Source organism: Strongylocentrotus purpuratus, unplaced genomic scaffold, assembly GCF_000002235.5.
Source record: "Strongylocentrotus purpuratus isolate Spur 01 unplaced genomic scaffold, Spur_5.0 spur5_scaffold_2, whole genome shotgun sequence".
NCBI lineage: Eukaryota > Metazoa > Echinodermata > Echinoidea > Camarodonta > Strongylocentrotidae > Strongylocentrotus > Strongylocentrotus purpuratus.
This window is the reverse complement of record NW_022145605.1, coordinates 12,338,614-12,355,844: the sequence shown is the minus strand read 5'-3', so window position 1 is coordinate 12,355,844 and position 17,231 is coordinate 12,338,614. Positions and strand designations below refer to the sequence as shown.

Here is a 17,231-nt window from a genome sequence, read left to right as displayed (position 1 = left end):
GATTTTAGCGTGCGTGAAAACTCTGCACAGCGAACACAGGCGCTAGCGCCAGCGGGATGGGACTCTATACCGGAAGTTGTAGTGACGACCCGAGAGAGTGAAAATTACCTCGTCTCGCGAATTTCGAGATTTTCGTACCTATTTAGGGTAGCGAGAATTAGTATGTCATGATTGTCATCAAAATGTGATATAATTGCATATATATATATATATGTACAAGCAGAAATGTGAATACAGGTAATAGATGTATAAGTGGGAGTAATATGAATTGATATCAAATTGCTTTGATATGTTTCTCAAAGTAAGTTGATATATTCCAGAACAAAAGAATTTAGATATGATAAGAAATACAAAACAATAAAATAAGTAAGAAAATAAAATGATGAAATGTGTGTATTCATAATTTATGCAAAATGAATCTTTGCATTTTCTAATATCATAAAATTAATGAAACCTAATGATAATCTGTACTTTTGTTGTTGTTGCTTTAATTATGATCAACTGTGTTTAAATTTGTTTTAGGGCACTGCATTCTATGAAGGTCTGCTGAACAAGCTGCAATCAACCTATCAATTCCAGTTAGAAAATCGTACCGGTTTAGATCCCCTTCATGAAGAACCTAGAAGATCGGTAATTTTTTTTTTCTTTCTCTCTTACCCCCTGTCACTCCATCCCCTCTTTCTCTTCTTCTCTTTGTCTTTCTCTCTCACTCTCTCTTATTTGCTCTCTATCTATCTCTCATCCTCTCCCTCTATGTCTCTTTCATTCACTCCCCATTCTCTTCTCCATTCTCTCTCTCTCTCTCTCTCTCTCTTTCTACCCCTCTTATACTCTTTCTTTCTGTTTTTCTTTCTCTTGTCACTCACTATGTTTATCACACTTTAGATTTAGGATATACTGTTAAGATTTAAGAGGATTGTCATTTGTTTTTGTTAGCATTGTATTGCAATACACCTTGCTTCTTATCCTGTACAATTTCGTTTTGTTCAGAAAGGCTGCTTGGTATAAGGATTATACTGGCCTGTTGGTTGTAGACCAATTTGGTTTCCACAGTTTCTTGGAGCACTGTAGTGCTTCATCCACCATAGCTTAGGGCATCCAAATGCAGAACAAAGAGATGGTTCAATGTTGTATGTATGTATGTATGTAATCAGACAGGTTCATGACTGTCCCTAAACTAAAGCAGGGATAATTTAACTATGGAACATACTCAATGCCCCCCCAGAAATGGCGGCTGACACTTCCATTTTGGATCTCTGAATATGTATTAGATGAGTTTAGACTCTAGACGATGGCATACAATGAAATAATGTTCACATAAAAGGTGCCAAATATTATCACAATCCATTGAAGTGGAGGAACTCTCTCTCTCTTCATGTGTTTTATCTGCAATAGTTGTCAAGTTTCAAATCCATCCTGAAATTTGAATGAAATATTTTGAGTTGCCACACTTTAGTATTCATTTATTGTCCATTTCTGGATATTTGATTTTCACTTGTGTAACATATACAGATTAACATTTACTATGAATTTACAAAAATTCTAGACATTAACAGTAAATAAACCAGGTTTAACATACTTGCTACTGAAGGCTGTTAGCCACAGGTGTGAGTTTTTCTTTCACCTGTCCATTGCTTTTTCTCCTGCAGATTAAATTGGCTCTGCTGAGTGCACAGAGATGCATGATAGCACTGGGTGATATAGCCAGGTACAAGGAGCAGGCTAACGAGACCAACAACTATGGGAAAGCAAGGAGGTTAGTCATTAAAAATGTAGAATATAATGATCATATCAACCATGCATTGAGAGGCTCCGGGTTGAAATGATGGATTCTCTGTGTCTGGCATAGCACTAAATGATGATGATGATGATGATGATGATGATGAATGAATGAATACGTTACTTACAAAGCGCTTACCACCGAAGTCTCTAAGCGCCAGTCACATAACATCCTTAATTTACTGGTACCTCAAAGATTGTGCATACTCAAACATGAACAAGCTGAAATGTAAAGTAGAAAGAAATAATTTTGAAAATGAAATTCAGCTCAAGAAATATTAATCAACTGGAAACAAGGAGTCCTTTGAGGGAGGAACATACAAGTTTTTTTTTAATGGGAAAAGAGCCCTTTGAGGATTATGAATATTTATGAAAAGAGCCCCTGCATAAAAAGTACTGTAAAGTTTATGAAGAGCCACTGGACGCAATTTTTTTTTAGCGGTTGTAGCTGTGAGTGATTAACAATGTACTGTGTTTTATCCTCATTTGTTATCAGCTGGTATATGAAAGCACAGCATCTAGCACCAAGGAATGGAAGACCATACAACCAGCTGGCTATATTGGCCTTGTATACGGTAAGCCAACAATGCAGCTGTCAACCATTCCAATTTTGGAGGAATAATTCGTATTTTGGGGCCTGAAAATTTCTGTGTGAGAACATACATGAAGTGTTATTTTTCTGATTTTATCTTAATATTTGCTGTGGAAGGTTGGTGGGTATGAAACAACTTAAGGATGTAAATAGCTAATTAATATACCTAAAAAATGAAGAATTTTTGTTGTTGGTTTTTTGGCATTAATGAATAGTCTGAAGTATATATTTTCATGATATAAAGAGAAAATACCCAAATTCTTTTTGAAAGTCACTTAATTAAGTACCTTTAATGAGCCATGCAATTCCCAGCATTTCCGTTGCCATGGCATCCAGGACAGACCAGGAGACATCATCCGAAAAAAATGCATAATTTCCATATTTGTTGAGCAAATTTGATGGGGAAAAAAGCAGAATCATGAAGCTGCTATCTTTCAGGTACAATCTGAGCTATAGATGGCGCTATAACCATATGGGGATTCCCCAGTGAGAGCTCTGTTCATGCCATCTCTATGGTTCATGCTGACTCATTGGGCCCTGTACATTACCTATGGCAAGTGAGATTGCCATAGGCTAATACACATGTTCTGAATCACACACATTTATATGAAGAAACTTTACAGGCAATTTAATGTACTTTCATGTTTTGTTAATGATCTACAAATTTTGAACAGTTCTCCTGCATTCATTTTATTACCTTTATTAATGAAATATCACATGTAGGCAGTACATACATTAGAGCATGGGATGACTTTTTTTTTTTGGTAATTTTTTTTAAGGAAGTGCACTTATTAGTCACCTTGCATACATAATTAGGGTCACTTTTCTGTTAAATAATGGTTTTTCTTATATTTAACATGCAAAACAATTCTTATTTGAATATTAAAGACTGTAGTCCCATTGCACATGAAAATAGCTTTAAAATGACATGTCACTCAACCTGGTAGCCCCAAAAGTTTTCATAGGAGCTTCGTGCCAATAAAGTTAATTAACGCATAATTTATTCATGAACGCCTAATTAATTATGCGCATAATTTAATTAAGTGTACATTGAATTGGCATTTTTCATAATGCCAATTACCAATATGCTAATTTCACTGTAAAATATTTTACCATTAAAAAATTATGTTAATTACCAGATATCCACCTTAAGGAAATCAGAGCCTAGGTCCAAATACACACCTATAATTACAATGGTATTAAATATTCTCTTTTTTTCTATTTATCTTTGACTGCATACAAATCTGTGAATGAAAACAAACATTTAAGTCATACACATCAGTCAGTATTCTAATAGTTCAGTTCCACTAAATGCTGGGATCAAGTCATGTGCACAAGGACTACGGTCTTACTGCCATTGTTTAACTTGACTTAGGGCTGGCTTTAATCCAGTGTCAGTTAGTAAGTTTGGACAGAATATGCCATATTATTGATCGTTCATGCTCAATATTATTATCATCTATCTCTTTAGTTTGATATGTGTGTGTCTCTCTGTTTTATATCCTGTATAGAGGCGTAAGCTTGATGCAGTCTACTTCTACGTGAGGAGTTTAGCAGCTACCAACCCATTCGTAACCGCTAGAGAAAGTTTGATGACCTTGTTTGAGGAGGTCAGAAGGAAGGTAAACAAATAAATAATGAGCATTTATTTGGTATATGAATATTCAAACTTTGGTTTTTGGATTCTTTGAAGTGGCATTGAAAGACACCAAAACAATTTAATGATGTTAATTTGATTTTAACAGAAGCAGAAAAATGAGAGAAACAGGTCAGTAAAAGTTTGAGTAATATCCGATTAAAAATAGGAAAGTTATGAATTTTTGAAAGTGCGATCAATCAAACACAAATTGGCAACTCCCTGACACATCTTGCGCCCTCCCCTTCCATTTGCACTGTACTAAATAAGGTCGAACATTTATATTTTCCCTCAAATTTTTTTTCACCCTAAATATAATTATTGTAAATATATTTTGTATATAACCCCCGTATGAAAAAAATCAATTCCCTCATCAACAACTAATATAATGAAAATTTATGAAATTGTCTGTACAGAGCAAATTGGAAAGGAGCTCCCAAGATTCCTCACATTTTTGCCAATTTGTGTTTCAATTATGACAACTTCCAAAATTCATAACTTTCCTATTTTTAATCGGAAATTGCTCAAACTTTGACTACTTGGTTTCTCTCATTTTTCTGCTTCTATTAAAACCAAATTAATATCAGGGTGGACTTCTCCTTTAAATCCAGTGTAAAATTTTGCTTCAGGATAACCTTTAAGAATATGGGTAGTTTGAACAGCGTTCTAGTACTATTGTTCATTTAGGTAAACCAGTTTAGACTCCCATAAATTAAAAAATAACACCTTTTCTTATTTTAGCGCTGGAACAGCTCAATTCATCCATCATGTTGTAATTTAATTCTTTTAGCACATTTGTCGACTCATTTCAAAACTTGATTGTTCCAAAATTATATCATATCAAATCCATTTCTTGATGTAAAATCTGAAGTCTAAAGTGTACGTGCACCATCGTCTCTTGTGCGTGTTTTTACAATTCGCTGTATTGTCATCGCAGTTCTACCAGGGGGGTGTTTCACAAAGATAGTTGAACTAATCAATTATGGAAAGCCGTTGACATCTATGAAAGTATTTTGTAAAAGTTATTTTTAAAGGCATAAAATGTTGATTCAAATCATTCATATTTTCTATTATCAAGGAGATTTCATGTTCTTGATGTGAAATTCATAAGAAGTCTAAAGTACTTTAATTTTTGCTTTTGAACATATTTTATTTTAAGCTACAAAAGGCTCTCCATAATGTTGAAGTCTAACTTAGAGTTAAGTTTGACTTGGGATCTTTGTGAAACACCCCCAGGTTGCACACAAAGAGCAAGAGGATTTGGAGTTGAGGAAAGAGATGGAGAGAAGGAGAGAACAGAGGAGAAAGAGAAGGAGGAGACCCTCTCAAGATGACAACAGAGGAAGGAAGGAAGTCTGGGTCGCTCATGATGGGAGGAGGGTAGGAGGAGAGAAGATGGAAGAGGAAGAGGACGAGGATGAGATGGAGAATCTTGGAGAGAATCTCTCCCACCTGTCTGCCACTGAGGTGAGCTTAGATTTCTATGATAACTATCTCTAGGACAACTATCCTCCAAGACAACTATTCCCTAGGACAACTATCCCCTAGGACAACTATCCCCTAGGACAAATATCCCCTAGGACTATTATCCCCAAGGACAAGTACCCTCTAGGACAGCTATCCTAAGCTCAACTATCATAAGGACAACTACCCCCTAGGACAACTGTCCCCAGGACATTTATCTCTAAGGTCAACTCCCCCTAGGACAACTATCAGAAGGACAAATATCCCCAGGACAACTATCCCCTGTGACAACCATTTCCAGGACAACTCTCCCCCAGGCCAACTACCCCCCTTGTTTTGATACCTTTTTCCCAGGACAACTATCCTAAAATGCCGTCACCTGCTAGGGAAGTCCCACAGGCAACTCCCCCACCTCCTGTGAGGTAAAACGAACAGATGGGTAACCACCTTTTGAGTGATAGATTGAGTAGACATCATAAACCTAAAGATTTCACTAGGCCATTAGGTAGACACTGATGAGAAAACGAATTATTGACTGGACATCAGTGATTGGCAAGGCAACAATTTTTCCTCTTTATTTTGATAGTATATTGCTCATAGGAGTTTTAAGATGCTCTTTCCACATGCTTTGGCTACCATATAAGTGGTCATTACTACCTTGTGCGTAAAGTATTTTTATTTATAATGACAGTATGAATGTATTCTCCTTTCTGGCAGCTCAACAAAAAGTTTGTGCTGAGTTTCTTGAATGTCCATGGGAAGCTCTTCACAAAAACGGGGTAAGATAACCCAAATATTTTCTAGATAATGCTTGGTTAGTTAAATATAGTCAATATTCCTACATCTATCTTGGAACACTTGAAAGCAATCACTTTCGAGCCAGAAATAGGAATCTTTTCTTTTGAAAGTATCGTTTTGAATGTGATTGTTGTTATTTATTTGTTTTTAAATTTGCCTTCAACTTTATTTTCAGTGAATAGTAATCCCCATAATAGATGCCCAAATTGAAAGTAAAGTACTTTGTCTCTCATATAGGAATTTAAGGTGCAATGTCAGATTTTGGTGCACTACAACACATGTCGATCCAGAGTAATATACCAATAAATTAGATCTGTAGCTCTTAGTCATTGTAAGTCATCTTTTAGTCTTTTGATTGCAAACTGGGCTACCTGTTAACAATTGAACAACCTTGGCCCCTGTCTTATAAAGAGTTACGATTGATCCAAATCAATCGCCATTCCTCCAATAAATCACAAGTTTGCAGTCTGCTATCTCTTATATACGTAGTTGCGAAAGATATCGATTGCAAATAAGTTGTGATTGATATCAACTCTTTATAAGATGGGGCCCAGGGCCCGTATTCAATTCAATACTTAAGTACAAAATTCAAGCTTTTTACTTAGTATTTGGCTTAGATAAAATACTTAGCCAATTATGGTATTCAATTCACACTTTTGGCTAAGTATTTTACTCTAAATCTAAGCCAACTCCATACCAGACTTAAGCCAATTATTTGGAGGCCTTGATTGGCAGGCATATGGTTTTCTTACGCAGTATTATATCCTGCGCATTTATTGCAATGCATCAATTGCGCATTACTTTTGATTGACCGTGTGACGTCACAATGCTTATCAGTAAGTATTGTACTCAGATTTTGTCTTACGAAAGTATAAGTCTAAAATGCGATTTGAATATGAGATAAGTTAATGACTTAATTTAGCCATTTACCTAGTAAATTTCTTACTTATGCTATTGTATTGAATTGAATACCGACCCTGATGACTACTGAATTCTCTCATAGACATAATACAGGAACCACATGGTTCCCTTAGGCAACAGGTTAAGAATTTGATCTGTTTATTTATTTGACAGGATGGAGGCCTTCGAGCATGCAACAGAGCATCTATTAAGAGAGTTCAAGGCACTCCTAGACCACTCGCCTTCAGCCATCTTGAGTACAAGACTCATTCAACTCATGGCTATCAATATGTTTGCTGTAGCTAACACATCCCCTTCAGGCGAGTTGGGGTGGGGCATTTGGAAAAGGGATTGGGTAGGTTGGGGTAGGGGGTGGTGAGGGTGGGGGGGGGGGGGGGTAAGGGTAAGATAAAGTTCAGTGCTCGTACACCTCATCCCTTTCAAATGTTTGCTGTACAGCTAACACCTCCATGTCTCCTTTACTATTATCCATTTTAGTAGTCTTTAATTTGCTAGGATAATGATCTGCTTTGTGCCAATTGTGCGATTGTAAAATTGCATGGATATGAGAAAATATTCATTACTTGATGAGGTCTGGGCCCTATATCTCATAATTTGTGCACCCAGTGATAAATATAGATCATGGCTATTGTTAGCCAGTAACAAAATGTCTATCATATCAGTTACTATCTAGCTACAATGCACACAGTACTTAATATTCACCAATAAAAAATAAAAAAATAAAAAAATAAAAACAAATTATAGATCATATCTAATCCTGCTATTTGATCATATTTATTCAGGTTTAGTTGCAAAGTGCCTTGAAAAGATGTCCTGATCGACCCATATTCAAGATCTAAATATCAGCCAACAGAACCATGTCAAATCAAGGAATGATGGTACCATGTTCTGTTGCATTGCCAATTTGCTAATTTGTCTTCCCATTAGGTGAAAGTCCTTCCCCAGCTGAGAATTATCCTCAACTCCTAGAGCACGCCATCCTGCTTGGTCTCAACATGTTTGCCTTATTATGCTTGAGATGCTGTTCACTCTTACAAGGTTACACTCTATGAATTCTACAGAGCTTTCATTTAATGTGTCTATGTTCTGTTCGTGTTATACCTATGGTTTAGTCTTTGAATTACTTGTTTTTATTAGGAATTTTTTCGAGTTACAGTCTCTTTTTGCCTTTCCACTTTTCCTATGATATAGTTATAACAATGTTTATAGTTAACTCTGCAGTATTTGACCAATTGTTTATAATTGTTTTGAGGGACCTTACCTTTACAAGCTAAGCTTTTCCTGAGGTCTCCTCATCTTTCTCTTTTCAATGTATAATTGCTTTCAATGTATAACTTGTGTATTCTACTTATGAGAATGTTGTTGAAAAGAACACTAAATTTGAACTTGAACCTTGCCCATGCCCTTATCCTAATCCTGACTTTAACTTTAACTTTAACCTTAACCTAATCCTAACCATAATCCTGGTGTTAACCCTTACTCCAATCCTGACCGAACATGAATATATTTTATGGATATCTGGTTGGGTATTGTGCAGTTAAACCTTTCTTTCTATTGGGTCTGTTGTGTCATGGCAGATCATCATTAACAAATCACTGATCAGTTTGTCTTACTTGTATCTAATGAGTTCCTAACTGGTGTCATTATTATTCATTTCAATTCATTTTATTTGCACATTTGATAAAAATTATAATAAACATACACAATACAAAGTCAATTCCAACAAATAACACAACAGAACAGAAGTATCAAAATGTGAGGGGACAAACAAAGGCTAAAGGCCTACCAAAGGCTTGTCCCTAAACTATATGAGTAATTAAATATAAATTAAGTGGTACAATAGAAAGAAAGAGAAAATCAAGACAAACGTACCGCTTTACTGACTCGGAGGGTGAATGTTTAGCAGATCCAAAGAACACTTTGAATTATTATTATTATCATCATCATTAATATTTAGTTCATATTTATAATTGATGATAACTATGTCTCCCAGATCATCTAGATCAGCAGGGCACTGATCAGAGCGTGTTGTCTCAGGATCTACACGAGCTACTACCTGGTGTCAAGGTCTATGCTGACTGGATGATGTGCCATCCAAAGCTCTGGAACCCTCCTCCTAGCTATAATACTACCTCATACAGGTCAGTAGCAATTTACCAAGTATAGCTTGTAGATAAGGTTGAGTTCAGGTGGGCGTTTCACAGAACTTGTTATCAGTTACAAATGTCAGTTTTTGTTATAAGCTACTGAAATCCTTGCTTCTGATTTGTTATCAGCAGATTTTTCACTAATTTTTGATTTCATCAACAAGAGTTAAAAAAAAAAACAGAAATCTGAACCATAATCTATAGGTTTCAGAATATTATATGTGCTCACACCTGTGTAACAGTGATTTTTTGAGGTGAGTGGCCCTACACAGTTCAATCCATATACATCTCTCCTTGCATCTCAAAAAATTCAAATTGTTCACTGAGTTGTATGATATAATAATATTTGAAGGAGTTCTGCAGATCAGAAGAACACTTTAAATAGAAATATAACACTAACAAGTCAATGCCTCTCACATGTTCAGAGATGCCAAGGTCAGACACTACCCGAGAGGGAGATATTGCGTGAACCTGATATGATCACAGTGTCATTGCATGGCTAGCCAGCTAGCTCACGAAGCCAAGATACTCGGTCTTATCACAGCCCCACCAGCACTAAGATGTGCATAGGTACCCTAGATGTTAATGCCCACTCATAGTGACAAATCACCACAGGCAGAAAAAGTCAGGGAAAACTAGAATTAAATTGTTATCTTAAACACAAAAATAATGATATGTACTCATTTTAGCTCATATATGAGTATACCTTTTTTCGAGGGGGGGGGGGGGAGCAGACTAAATTGGGAGAGCAGTTTTGTAAGAATGTTCTCGTAGAATCATCTCCGAGACAGAAGTCTCCCGCCAGGGGGCTGTAGACTCGGCATGTTGGCTTATCATTCAGCTTGTCACTTCATACATTGCTATTGATTTATTTTTCATGTATATATACAGTGCATCGCTTGATGTTTGGTCTTCGGTAGCACAGTTCTTGAACCTAGTCAAGAGAGTGGCTGTGCCTGATGTCAAGTTTGCTGTCAACGATGAAGAAGGTATTTGTCTATCCTCAAACCTCATAACTATTTCATATTTCTCTTTACCCCATCATAGTTCAGAATTTTCAGAAAGATTAATTGAATCCATGTGGAAATATCTTTTGGGCACCAAAGATGACGCAATTTTACTATCAATAAATTCTTAATGTACCCTTTATCAAATGGTCTAAATGTGCTGGTGACGCAAGACATGATTCTGTCAGGTTTTGTACCACTCGTAGCTCTCCATGTATGATGTTCATTCCACTGAATTCTTACTGCACTTTTTAACAGACAGCCTAGAAGTGTTGCTACTGGATGATATGTCAGGTTCTGTGTCTCTCTTGGCCCACTCTCTATAACCTAACTTACATTTCATTGAATTCTTAATGTACCCTCTTAACAACCTAGAAGTCTTGTGACTGGAAGATATGGCACTGTCAGGTTTTGTGTCTCTCCTCTCCTGGCCCACTCTCTATGACCCAACTTACTTTCATTGAATTTTTACTGTACCCTTTAACAGACAGCCTAGAAGTCTTGTTACCTGAAGATATGGCACTGTCGGGTTTTGTGCCGCTCATGGCCCTCCCTCTACAACCTGTATTCATTCAAGCTGATACTTCCAAGGTGAGCAGATTTGAACATATTAGTCAGACCTTAATATTCTTTGCCAGGTTTCTCTCATTTTATTTTATAGAATACAATGTGCCCTTAGTTTGAATTTTTAATCACACAAGAAGCTCCCAACAGACAGATGGTATTGGAAAATGATGTTCTTTTATACAGTATTCTGAAAACTATGTTGTTGGCATTTGGAGTATTTTAACATGGATGTAAGACATTCCATACTCAAATTGCCTAGAGAATTTCATTCCCTACTTATGCATCTTTTGTAATGTGGACCAGTGTCACAACACACATGGCTCTGTTTATCATGTTGACATGGTCTTTGGGGTAGTAAAATTGTTTTAAGCTTTGAACTCAAATATGAAGATCCTTAACATTTTAAAGGAAAACGATTAATTGTTAATGGGAAAATGATATCAATAAAGATTGATCAGAATCGTTAAAGGGATTGGGTATCTTTGCATCAGACTCTAAAAAAATTCCTGGATTTAGTTAATGCTGCAATCATAATTATAAACCTTTAGGTCAGTCAGGAATCCCATGACTTTTACAAGCCGATCGCCTGTCTGATTATCAAGATATTAATGATTAGAATTAGAAATGTCAAAAACCGTTTTCCGAATGGGTTTTATAACACTACAGTCTATTGGGTAAAATGAGTATGGTAAAACCGGTCACTCAAAGATTCTTACTTTTTTGAAGCACTTCATGATCATTAACACCTAGGGCCATGCATCTCGGATTTGTAAAACTGGAAATATTGTTAAACAATGCCTTTAAGAGGTAGTAATAGTAGGAACAACCATGAAATAATTAAACATAATTTAATGCGCATCTGTACTAGTTTATGGGAGGGATTAGACCGCCCTGCAAGGTCACTGGACAAGTGGTTATCTCATCAACTAAGCTGTCAATAAACATAAGAAAAAGAGGACCATGGGGGACCAATGGTTACCGATTAGGCATTGTTTTCGATATAGAGGGAGCAAGTAGCTACAAGTAGGACAGTGGGGCTTTAACAGAAGTTTAATCAATTATCTTCCTTTTTCAGATCCTTGCCAACGATCGTGTCCGCCTTGACTCACTGACCATGTTTGGTGAGTACCTGAGCGGACAGGAGACTCCTCTCATCAGCTTCTCGGTCAAGAGCGATTCCTACGTTTCCGTAGCCCCAAGGGCACTACCTCGCAGAGAGACAGATCACAGCTACCTTCAAGCCAAAGACCTTGAGGTGAGCAGTATGGGTGGTATTCTTAAATCTAAGTTTGTTGAATGATTGTTGTAACTATTAATCAGACAGCACAGTTGTACAGCAGGGGTCTCATAACTGGGAGGCCCTGGGCCGGAACTAAATGGATTCCCTCGTGCCCTTTGGAAAGGGTTACAGTGATTCAGTTCAGAGGTGGCGGTGGTGATGATGATGATGATAATGATGATGTCGATGATGATGATGTCAGTAATAGATATGATGTTTTCCTATGTAGATTAATTACAGAGTGGATGATGATAATGATGTCATTGCGATGTAGCCCAACATAAAAGATAAAACATTACACCAACAGTTATTCTCTACTTGTTTCTCATTTCTTTCTCTGTGTGTTTAGAGAGTGGATGATGATGATGATAATGTCAATACATAATAAACACCAGCAGTAGTTCTCCACTTGTTAATCATATCTTTCTATGTCTCTGCAGAGAGGAGATGACAATGATGATGTCATTGTGATGGAGTCCTACGTAGAAGATGACGTACCTCATGGAGATGGAACCATCAGCAGATTGAGAGAAAGGAGAGACAGTCTAGAGAAACAACTCAGGGACAGGGAGATAAGAGGTGCCCAAATACAGGTCCGTTGCTTCTCTATTTTATTTAGCAAGGAGTTGGAGATTTGTAGAAGTTAAGAAAGAGGGGCGCAAAACCTGGGGGAATGGGACGTATACATAATTGACTCTAATTTTAGGGGAAATTTCTCTTCAGAATTCTATGAAAATACCTAAATAGGGCGAGAACATCCTAAATATATCATACACAGACAGTGAGAGACTCTATAATGACCACTCATTCACTATCCCTACCTTTTCACAGGCCATCGTTGAGAGTCATCGGTCGCAACGTCTTCTGGAGATAGTCATCAAGCCATACTTCTTGGTACCAGACACCAACTGCTTCATAGATCACCTGCCGGCTATCCAGAGACTGGTGACATGTCAGAGGTACCTTGTGGTCATCCCTCTTGTGGGTATGTACTTTCAGTTGGTGCGGGTGGTGGTTATTGTTATAATGGCGACAGGAGATTGGTCAAAAGTAAATCACATGATGAAAAATAGTTTGCCCATTATTGATGGGAGAAGCTAAAAGTTTGTTACACTGTGTAGATAGTACTACTATCTACACAGTGCAACACACTTTCACTGAATATAAAGGTACTATCTACACAGTGCAATGCACTTTCACTGAAGATTATCCAAAAGTGCACTAAAACAGGTGTAATTAAGCGCGCATTACCATTGATTAAAACAGTGTTAAATTGACAAATTCTAACTGATTGTAAACTTCTCCAATACCCCAATGTGGGTGACATGAGAATAAATTGTCATTGTCATTGTCATTGTCATTGTCATTGTCAATGAGCGCAATTAAAGAAAACACATGCGCGCACCGTACCCTCAAGGGGTTGGGTTAAACGTAAACTTTTTTGGTGTGAATTTGGGCCTAGGTGTCTTTTATGTAGATTCATACACGTCCTTTTCTTTCTGTAGTTAAATTGTTTTAGATGTGGAATATAAAGCAAATAATCACCTTTTGATTTCGATCAGAATGTATACGCTATCTTTCCTCAGCTTCGCTTTGGAAAGATAGCTACATCCAGATCGCCTCGGAAGTGATAGTTTGTCCCAAAACCTTCACCAACGTTAATTATTTGCTTAACAGTTGCCAAATACTCTTTATTGTATTTAAATTTATCCTTGTCCCTTTTTTTCCTGGAGTAATTGATATATGAGGTAAAAGATGTCATGCTTGGGCCCTGTATTACCAAGAGTTGCGATTAATCCAAATAAGTCCTCTAATCAATCGCAAGTTTCCAGTCTCCTATCTCTTATGTACATAGTTGCGATTGATATCAATCGCAATAGTTGCGCTTAATATCAAGTCTTTGTAAGACAGGGCCCAGACTACCGATCCTGTCTGTTTCTCTCAAGCGCAGACTAGGAGGGCGTTCTTTGGGAAACCTCACTTTATCTCAAATAGACACAGGGGGTCCCTGTAGGCAGTGAAAGTAAAGGTTCATTAAAGACAAGTACAGTCAAACCTGTCTATAGCGAACGCCTAAGGGAAACACAAAAAGTGGTCTTTGTAGACAGGTGGTCTTAATCCGATGACCGGGGTAATATTATATCTGTAAAGCGCTTAGGCACATTGTTGTATCGATATATTGGGTGCTATATAAAAGCAGAATATTATTTTTTGAATGTCTGTTTGTCCTGCAGTGATCAATGAGCTGGATGGACTAGCCCGTGGGAGCAGGGAAGGTCAGTACAGTGACCCTCACCATGCAGTCAAGGTACAGCACGGAGCCAGGTACGCCGTCGAGTATCTGGAGGAGGAGTTTGCCAACAGGAACCGTTACCTCCGTGCCTTGACCTCGAAGGGAAGCAGCCTGGACAACATCAGGTTCAGGAGCGAGGAGGCTGATTGGAGGGTGAGTCTAAACCTAATTGGAGTATCGGGGGGGGGGGGGGGGTGTTTCACAAAGATCCAAAGTTGAACTTATCTCTAAGTTGGACTTAACGATTATGGAAAGCCGTTAGCATCCTTGAAAATATTTTGTAAAAGTTATATAAAAGGCATAAAAGGCTACAAATGGCTCTCCTTTATGTTGTACATCTGAATCCCAATGCATGAATTCCTTTACTTATGATAACTCAATTACGAAGAAAACAAAATTAAATTTTCCACTTGTTCTGTAAACAGAATCCACAAATTTGAAAATGTTAGGCTAACTTGAAATCTTTTCATAAACCCAATATCCAAAAATGCAAAATATTTTCAAGATAAAAGTCATGGGACTGTATAGTGAGATTTCTACATGTACAGTAGCAAAGTCTTAACAATTTTTTCTGTAAATGGGAAGCTATGACGCCCCCAGGCCATTATTTAGTGTTTGCAAAGTCGTTACGGTCTCGGTTGGAATTCATTGTATTCATAATGATTTATAGGGTACATTCACATATGATGCAATGACGTTTTTAATGATGACATATGTGGAGTGTGCTTCACCAATCTTTCCTATAACATACAGATGACAATAGACAAGTATACTAACATGTTCAAATTTATGGATTTTTCTTTCCTGGGCACCTAGTGATGGGTTATTCCATTAACCTGTTAATAATGAATGAACTACAATACTTTGAATCTAGTCTGCATACATTACTTGTTGCTATGTTGGGGAAACCTTGTGCAAGCTTTCGAGTTGTCACAAACAACCTGTGTTTAAAAAGAATGCATAAAATCTGAATATGTTTAGTAAACAGGTCTACTGAGCACACATTGGACTTTTTTGTGAGCACAGCTACTTTATTCATCTCTACTTGCCATCCATGTACACGTTAGAGGAAAGACTGCTGCAGTTTCCCTGTGTTATTTGTGAAATGGCCTTTAGTAAATTTTGCTTCCGTTTCTCTACTTTGACTCAGGGTAACAATGATGATCACATTCTGCGATGCTGCATGCATTACTGTTCGGAAGATGCTAGGCAGTATATGCCCAAAGATAAAGGTATGTTTGTTTATATAAGCCAGTATAAACCTCTTTCACTCCTCTTGTAATGGAATATGCAATGTGCTTTAAAAAAAAACTGAAATGTAGTTTTAACTTGTGAAATAGAGCTAGAGTGGAATAATAGTGAATAGGAGCAAGAGCTCTTAGCTTGCTCATTTATGTAACTCTTACTGTGAATAGGAAATTATGTTTCCCTGCAGAGGTTGTTCCAAAGCAGTTGATTTACAGGTGTGCCACATTATAGGGAGGCATTCATGCATTTAGCTTTCATTGACTGTTACAAGTGAATTAGAACATCAATTAGAACCTTTCAACAAAAATTGAAAACCTTGTCGATGAATAAGGCTTAGTGTTAGGATTATTATCTGAGTCAGAATATTTTGTATTACTTTTGGTTATTAGTAGCATATCTGTAGTTATGTTGATCATTTGTGGCCTTTTCATTTTGTAATATATTTTGTTGAATTTTGATTAATGACCATATTCTTGTAATGTATTTGATTTGTTGATGTGTGCGCAAAGGGTGCCATTTTGTTGGCAGAGTTGTGCGCAATATAAATTTAGAATTATTATTATTATTATTAAGTGACATAAATCCAAGTAATGACATATCTCTCAACATTCAAATACTAACTTACGGGAAATGACGACTTCCATTTTATCACGAGATATCAAATGACTCATTAGCCCATGACTTTGAATAGGAGTCATTCTTAAATAGTGACTGAATATTTCTGCCAAATTTCTGCCAAACTAGAATATTCATAATGGAATGTCACTGTTGAAGGAATTCTGATTCATTGATCCAAAGACTTTGATAGATTGAAGTAATAGATCAAGACAATGAACTTTCTGCATGATTCTCTGTGTGCCCTCAGATGCTCCGCTGCAGATTGACCGAGAGGTGGTTCTCTTGACCAATGACCGCAACCTGAGGGTCAAGGCCATCCAGCAGAACGTACCGGTCAGGGACATCGCCCTGTTCATCAAATGGGCCAAGGTCTGAAGGAAGTCTGATGACATCATGGAGAGTGTCTTCTAGGATGTAGCCGTGTTCCTTCCTTCAGCAGTGCCTTGAACAGAGAGAATGCTCCGCAGTTGGCTCCTGAGAGGAAAGACTGTGATCCATTGGTGAATACAGTCATGTAGACTGAGGTAGATCAATCAAGCAGCTGGTACATTAAGACCTCGTTAATCCAGGATCGGCACCAATCTAGATATGTGATTTGGCCTAAAATGAGATTGATGCTAAAATGAGATTTACGTTTGAACATGGCTTCTTTTTGCCAGTAGGGTTCATGCATGTCATAATGTATTCAATCTTTGCTTTGATTGTTTTTAAAAAACTTTCTGGGAACAAAATGCAAGTTTGAGTATTGAGTGAGTTTTGAGCAAGTTTTGGGTGGTATGTTCTGGTGGCAATGGACTCTCAGAGACCTTGGGGGTGTTTCACAAAGATTCTAAGTCGAACTTAACTTTAAGTTGGACTTAAATATTATCGAGAGCCATTTGT

The 17,231-nt window shown here is 37.2% G+C and overlaps 1 protein-coding gene across 1 annotated transcript in view; it reads left to right on the top strand.

Annotated features, from left to right (window-relative positions):
* LOC589683 (telomerase-binding protein EST1A) overlaps positions 1-17,231 on the top strand; it is a 22,355-nt gene extending 5,124 nt beyond the window's left edge. The window contains exons 4-20 of the mRNA XM_011684364.2: positions 523-630; positions 1,650-1,756; positions 2,276-2,354; positions 3,883-3,993; positions 5,244-5,474; positions 6,189-6,250; positions 7,344-7,489; positions 8,118-8,228; positions 9,184-9,331; positions 10,229-10,326; positions 10,832-10,935; positions 11,987-12,166; positions 12,631-12,783; positions 13,022-13,175; positions 14,425-14,636; positions 15,634-15,715; positions 16,597-17,231. Coding sequence (XP_011682666.2) covers positions 523-630; positions 1,650-1,756; positions 2,276-2,354; positions 3,883-3,993; positions 5,244-5,474; positions 6,189-6,250; positions 7,344-7,489; positions 8,118-8,228; positions 9,184-9,331; positions 10,229-10,326; positions 10,832-10,935; positions 11,987-12,166; positions 12,631-12,783; positions 13,022-13,175; positions 14,425-14,636; positions 15,634-15,715; positions 16,597-16,724 — 2,214 coding nt within the window. The 3' untranslated portion in view covers positions 16,725-17,231. The remainder of the gene's footprint in view (positions 1-522; positions 631-1,649; positions 1,757-2,275; positions 2,355-3,882; positions 3,994-5,243; positions 5,475-6,188; positions 6,251-7,343; positions 7,490-8,117; positions 8,229-9,183; positions 9,332-10,228; positions 10,327-10,831; positions 10,936-11,986; positions 12,167-12,630; positions 12,784-13,021; positions 13,176-14,424; positions 14,637-15,633; positions 15,716-16,596) is intronic.